General features: G+C 36.9%; 1 protein-coding gene across 1 annotated transcript in view; it reads right to left on the bottom strand.

Moving 5' to 3' along the window:
• Positions 1–1052: 1052 nt before the first annotated feature.
• The window catches only part of LOC108973665 (G1/S-specific cyclin-D1), a 105315-nt gene continuing 98798 nt past the window's right edge, over positions 1053–7569 (bottom strand). Inside the window, exons 4-5 of the mRNA XM_018941067.1 lie at positions 5359–5504; positions 1053–1843 (exon numbers count right to left, since the gene is read on the bottom strand). Coding sequence (XP_018796612.1) covers positions 1643–1843; positions 5359–5504 — 347 coding nt within the window. The 3' untranslated portion in view covers positions 1053–1642. The remainder of the gene's footprint in view (positions 1844–5358; positions 5505–7569) is intronic.

Below are 7569 nucleotides of genomic sequence, written 5' to 3'. Positions count from 1 at the left end.
TAAACTTATATGCGCCAACTTCTAGCCTTAACTTTTAAGGTTATGTATATATGTATGTAAGTAGTATGTATGTATATATAACTAAAGCCTTGTATATACCCGCATTTCTAAAGGATAAATATTTATAATTTACAGTATTTTTCGTCTGCTGTGTGTGTACATATGTATGTGCATGTAACTATTTACAAATTTATATTGCTCCATTAATAGTTGTGTGTGTGTGTGTGTGTTTAATCAGTCTATTATTTTCGTTTCCTTGTTTATTTTTACAAATTCAAGTGGCTTATACAAAATAATTCAAAAAAATTTAAAAAGTTTAGTACAAAGCGTTAACCTACTAACTTGCTAAGCTGGCTTATGGCTACTATATATAGTTATTTAACGGTAATATGTGTAAAACTACTTACTAATGCTTATAGTGGATGAAACTCTCTGCCAAATTTCAGCTTTGAACACATATGCATTTCAATATTGCCTATTTCGGTTTGTGCAACAACAATTTCTGCGAGCCACACAGCTTGATGCGACTCGAGAGCTTGTCAATTGGTGGTTTTTTAAGAGAAACTACTGGTTCTATAGCGATTTGTGTATAACTATTTATTTGTACTTGAAGTCTTTTTTAAAACAAAAACAAAAAAAAATAACCCAAAATTTTCAATTCATTTGCTGCTGAAAAATACCAAAGTATTTTAACGCTATTGTGTGTGTGCTTGTATTGGTTGGTGTATGTGTGTGTGTGAGTGTGTGTGTGTGAGTGTGTGTGTGTGTATGTGTTCATTCGCAATACTAATTCATTTAGTACATTTCCCCTTACATGCTAAATATATCATTCATTCAAATCCATATGAAAATTTTGGTTAACTTACTTACTTACTTCCTTACTTATAAAACTAAGTATAAATGTAGGTAAATAAACTGACAAGAGTTTGATTTTTCTTTATGCGTATCTATGTGTGTGTGTGCTTTTTTTTAGGTAGGTTGGCAGTATATGCATATAATGTATAATTATAATAATAATAATAGCATAAATAAGTAATATTTTACATGTTCATTCTTTTCTGCAAATAGAAAAAATTAAAAAAACATACATACATGTATATATGTATGTGTAGGTATATAAACTGCAACAACTGACTGCTTTCTTATTACTTAGTGAACAAATAGCGTTTACAATAGTATTTTAGCACCGCCGTCCGCCCTCACGATGCTAATGCATGCTAATCGCCTAAAGGTAGGCAACACTCGAAACCAACTCATATGGAGTTGAATAACAAATTTCTAGCTAATCTATTTTCTGCACACATTTTACGAACAAAATTTGGATTTCTGTAAACATACATTATATACGCATGTATGCGAGCATTTACTTTGCAGCGAAAGTAGTGCTTTTAAATTGTATACGGAGTTCCAAAAATATATATATATAAATTCCTGAGATAACGTGAAATTTCAAAAAAAAAAAAAAAAATTGTTTCAACATTCAAATTGCTTACTTTCACAGTTACTTTTGCTTTTTGAAAACGCGTGGCGTTACGCGAAGAATGCTGAATGCGGGTTGCGCTTCTAATTTTGTTTGTCCTTGTTCCTTTTTGCAAAATTTAAGCAAAAAATTATTTAAATTTACAATATTGCCGAGTTGCGCTCACATTGTATGCACATGTTGTTGCTGTTTTTGTTGATTCTGATGATGTTGTTGTTGTTGCTGCTGCTGGTGTGACTGCTCCGCTGACACTTGCTGCTGCTGCTGAGGATACGGCTCCACCGAGCTTACATACGACGGCAGATTCCGACTGTGCTCTTCGAAGATGATTTCCATTTTCTGTATGCATTCGAGCAGGCATCCCTGAAAAAGTGAGAATGATGAGTAAATGTGTTTTTGTGCCAGCGATTTGTACTTATTTATGTTATTAATAGTAGCGTGGTTGGTTAACTTGCTTAATTTGTAGTAACTTAAATTTAATTTAGCTGCTATACTTAAGAGCATTCTATTTTTTTTTTCTAACAATTGAGAATTAAAGTACTAATTAAAAGCTAAGAATTAATTGGCAAACAATTAAGCACTAATTAACTAGCAATTAAACACTATTATTTATTATTATTAGCACTAATAGTGACAATTAAGCACTAATTGAGTAACAATTAAGCACGAGTTAAGTGACAATTAAGTGCTCATTGACTGCTAATTAAGTACCAATTAATAGCTAAGAACTAATTGACAAACAATTAAGCACTAATTAATTGGGTACAAATTAAGTAGTAATTGTTTGGCAATTTGCCCGCTCATTGTGCTTTGACAAAGCGATAAAGCTTTGCTCTATGCGCTCTTGAAATGTTCCAAGCAGATCTGACGTTTCCGAGCCAAATTTCGTTCAACGTGGAATCCGATTTCTGGCTCAATGAAAATGTAGACAAGCAAAATTATCACATTTGGGCAAACTGAAGAGATTAAAGCGCTGTCATTTCATCCAGACAAACAACAGTTTGGCGTGGTTTGTGAGCTAGTGGTACCATCGTTCAAAATTTCTTCAAAAATGATTCCGGTGAAACATAACCGTCCATGGCGACCGTTAACGCGCCATGATAACCGATGTGATGCCTGACATTGAAGCTCGTGATCACGGGGACCTTTATTGAGAGCGCACTTCGGTGAGCAGATAATTTCACGTTTTGGCCGGTCGAGTGGCCACCAAGATCGTATGATTTTCTGTGGGTATATGTAAAGTCTAAAGTCAATGCGGACAATCCCGCAAAATTCAACACATCATACGTCACACACCAGTTACTAGTCGAAATGCAGGAACTGGTCATCGAAAAACTCATAAAACACAACGGATGGATCATCTGAGACGCAGCCGCAGCCGCAGTGAATATTTGAAGAAGTAATCTTCAAAAACTAAATGCCAAAGAATGATAATAAGCATTTCCTTTTAAATTTGAAGTTTCTGTGTTTTTTTTTTTTAAGTAGGGAATCTCGAAATTGATCACTCTTTATAAAAAAGTGCTTTACCCCTAAACAGCATGTGTATGTATTCTTGTCAGCAAATTTCGATACAAAAGTAAGTGCATACTCTAATTAGAAACATTGATAACTAAAGCGCCGTTTGTTTATATGTTCACTTGTATGTCCGTAAGTCTGTCCTCGCACTGACGCTTCGACAAAATGCCACTTTCTTGTTTTGGCACACAAGTATGCATGTCACTTCGAATATGATTCGCTCATTATCAAATAAAATTGCAGTGAAATAAAGCAAACATAAGCGAAATGAATAAAAGGTTACACACGCTTTGTCGCCTCAAAACAAAAGACAGCATTATTTCAAAAGCACCGCAATGCAGCCAAGTGTCCACAGTCGCACTCTCCAATACTGAACCTTAGGCTATGTACGCATTAAATGCATATAGTATGTATGTCTGTACATACAATCGCATCATTGTATGAGAAGGCAAATTTGAACGCCGGTGTGTGCGATTTAATGCGTTCTCCTGCCGCCCATTTGCTCATTTGCAAATTAATGGAACGCCGTAAAAATTAATTAACAGCATATAAATTGGAAACATAGGATATTTTCGAATCGAAGCAAGGCACGAATGTCACATGCGGTGTGCATACGATTAAACGCACCATTAAAATGCAATTAAATTTTGCTACAAAATCAACAAAAACCAAAACAACAAAACCATGTGAAGTAGCGCGAATCTGTTGTTGCTTCTATAATTTGTTTACAAATTTCTTCGGAAACGCCTTGATTGACTCACCTCTGGCATTGACAGCGGAAAATTATGCAACGCGAATCGTTTTGCAAGTCGAGGATTAGGCACCCTACAAGGGGTGACTTAACTTTTAATGGCGAGACAGTAATTTCTTTTAAATTTTTTTGCACAAAGTGTGATTACAGGCGTTCTTTTTATGATTTAAAAATCATTTAGAAAGAAATTATATAAAATTATATTTGAAAAACAAGAAATTGACGAATGTATAAATAAATGTAATTTGAACAATCCAATCCATGCGGTCAGAAACGATTCTCTAACATTTGGCTCAAGCAGCTCACGGCTTTCGGTCTAAGACCAAGTATCGTCTGAGTAGCCAAAAACCAAGCCAAAAACGAGCTAAAGTGAGAAATCAAATCGTCGGTCCCCAAGGCTGTGCACTGGTTTCGGGACCCGCCACGTAAAAAAGCACCTCCAATGAAAAGATCAAAACAAGCGGAAGAGTTACATCACCGCCGACTAGAAATGCGATGGATACAGGAGCGCACGGTCGATGTGGCGTTCGTGATGGGAAAAAGACTCCGTCGCCAACTACTGGCATTCAGATCGATGGATGAACGCCTAACCGCAATCCGGGTCAAAGCGAAGTTCTTCATCAAATCGCTGATTTGCGCCCACGTCATCAAGAAAAGCACGATGTGACTGAATAAGCCTTCTATGAGAGCCACAACAAAATCGTGCTGGGCGACTTTAACGCTATGGTGGGCAAAGGGGGTATCTTCGGCACAACGGTCGGTAAATTCAGCTTCCATGATGAAAAATATCCAAATGGATTGAGGCTCATCGAGGAACAACAAAGCGACGGGGACCGATGGATTGCCAGCAGGGCAATTGAAATACGGCGGCGAAGAACTGATAAGGAGCATGCATCATCAGTCGGCGCATTCTCGACTTGGCTCCCACGTCACTGTCATAACTTCGAGGTTCTAGATAATTCCGTCTATCCTGGAAATCCCAGGCAGAATAACTTATGCCAACAAGTGCTACTTCGGACTAAGTAGCAATTGAGAAGTAAAATCCGCTCTTAACGAAAAAAGACCAAATTCTACAAGTCACTCATCATTCCCGATTTTGAGAGAAAAGCTCTGCGGAAGATTTACGGTCCTTTGCGCATTGCCAACGAGGAATACTGCAGCTGATCGAACGATGAACTGTACGAGATATACAGCGTCATTAACATAGTTCAGCGAAATAAGAGATAGGCCATGTCGTCCGAGTGGATGAAAACACTCCAGCTCTGAGAGTATTCGAAGCAATACCCACCGAGGGAAACAGAGGAACCCCCACACTCCGTTGGAAAGACCAGGTGAGGATGGTCCTAGCTACGCTTGGAGTCTTGACGCCAAACAGTGAAAAGGAAGAACAACTGGCGCGCTGTTGTAAACTCGGCTTTAATCGCCTAAGCGGTGTCTACGCCAATAACGAAGAAGAAACCTACTTAAGCTATAATTTTATAATATAAATCACTTAATTTTGATAATGCACTTAAGAGTAAAATATTATATATATACTAACATAACCTTAATTAAATATCAACATACTAATTAAAGTTTTTAAAATTTATAATACAGTCTATAAACTGCTTACCGGTTCAATGCTAGTCAAATCGATTAATAAATCCAATAGATGACGAAAGTCTGGTCCGGAGCGTAAATACCAGTTCAAACCACTGAGGGCGGCGGCGATACTCGCAGCTGCAATGGTACTGGCCGAATACATAAAGAAATAATGTTCTAAAAGCAAACAAGAAAAATAAGAAATATTGTTGAAAATGTAAATAAAGTTGCTTAAATTTGGTTAGATTAATATGAGTACTTCTAATTAAATAATTTTTATCTAAATCAGTTGAAATATGGACACAATGAAGACAATGGAAGCAACGTGCTTATACGAGAAGCATTTAAAGAGGTTAGGTCAACGAGGGTGTAAGCGAACTGATCAACGCACGCAGTATCCACACAGTGCTCAATCATAAGACCGCGGATTAAAACACAAAAAAAAGCACGCATCAAATTAAGCAAATGCGGCATTTGAGTCAATTAAAAACTGATTAAGCGGAATGTAATGGTGTAGAAATGGTGGTGAAAGTGAAATTGAGCACACACAGAACACATTTCAAATCATACAACTAGCTATAAATCAGCTATATATATACCACATCCGTAGTTTTTCCATATCATTGAGTTAATTATGAAAATTTTCAGCGTGTGCCCTTGAGCCCTTCTCCCACCAAATAAACGAGTATTGATATGACCCTTAGAAAATGTGTACAAAATTCGCCTCAATTCCACGACATAGTCAACTCATTGGTTCATTTTCCAAGAACTCTTCGACCGTCGAGTACATGCACCACATAACGGTCTTAGCTGGCGCATAACCGTGCCTAACGAATTATCACCAAACAGCGAAATGGAACTCTGCTTGAGTGAATGCGCGCTACACAAACATTTCGCAGGCCGTTAGATGTTGCCCACATTTCCCAGATGGAATTCGCAACTGCCTAATACTCATGCCCCTGCCACATGCAACATGATTGGACAGTCACGCACAAATATTAGCTCAAAATGCAGCTGTGCAAAGTATCATCGACGTCCGCAGCGTACGCCCCCCCTCTGTTCTGGCACTGCCATCAAAGGCGTGTGTGTGTGCCTGTGCATGAATACGTACGTGTAATCGATGCGATTCGAATTAACCGTTCATCAATGGCGATGATATTGCCACGAAATTTATTATTAGCCGAGGTTATAAGATCGGCAGCTTGCGAATTACCATACAAACATACATACATATACGTATGTGTGCGTGTGTGTGTGCGTTGTGTAGCAGCAATGTAAGCATATTACAACACCAGCGCGAAAACTTCTGTTACAACAATAATAAGAACAATGTGAAACAACAGCCGCATCTGTTTTCTAGTCAAATGACGGAGTTTGAGAACTACTTCATTTGATCTGTGTAGCAATGGTGAGACCCTGAAGCCATAAACGCAACAAAAAACAAAAAAAAAAAAAAAGAAACGACAGAATCAACAACAACTGATTTGCAAAATGTGTGAAAGTATTTCAACATTTTAAATTCATTCACACATTCAATCATAACGCCGCACAGTGGGCCGTAGACATAAAAATTTAAGCAAAGTTTAAAAAAAGTTATGTTTTAGATACACATACATATATAACGTTTAGAAGGAAACGTCGGAGAATTTATAGATTATATATAATCAGCATTGGCCTATTTAGCCATGTCCGCCCATCTGTCTATATATACTGGAACCTATACTTTTTGAGTCATCGATTTGAAATGTTACACACGTGCTTTTCTTTACAGAAAGGTGTATCTTTCACAAAATCAACTATTTTGGACCACTATAGCATATAGCTGCCATACAAAATGAACGATCGAAATATAGTACTTGTATGGAAAGCCTTTTCATTTGACGAGATATCTTCACAAAATTGAGCATGGAATTTTTTCTATTACAATAAGGCAATTTGATAAGAAACCGTTCAGATCGAACCATTATTGCTTATAGCTGTGATATAAAGTGATCGATAAAATTCAATTCGTTGTATAAAATATATTTTTTTTTGACAATATATCTTCATGAAATTTGGTATAGATTATTGCTCAACTCAGCTCTTGTTATACAAAGAAATTATTCAGATCGGACCACTAGAGCAAATAGCTATCATGCGAAGCGACTTAAATATTTTATATATACACTTGTGCTCACACAATTAAGCCACATAAACGTTATGGTGTACAAATTCATAAAAGTTGAATTTTATTGATAAATCG

This window comes from Bactrocera latifrons, unplaced genomic scaffold, assembly GCF_001853355.1.
Source record: "Bactrocera latifrons isolate USDA-ARS-PBARC rearing strain unplaced genomic scaffold, ASM185335v1 scaffold_5, whole genome shotgun sequence".
In the NCBI taxonomy this organism is placed as follows: Eukaryota; Metazoa; Arthropoda; class Insecta; order Diptera; family Tephritidae; genus Bactrocera; species Bactrocera latifrons.
Note: the sequence above shows the minus strand (reverse complement) of the source record. Positions and strands in the feature narration are given on the sequence as shown.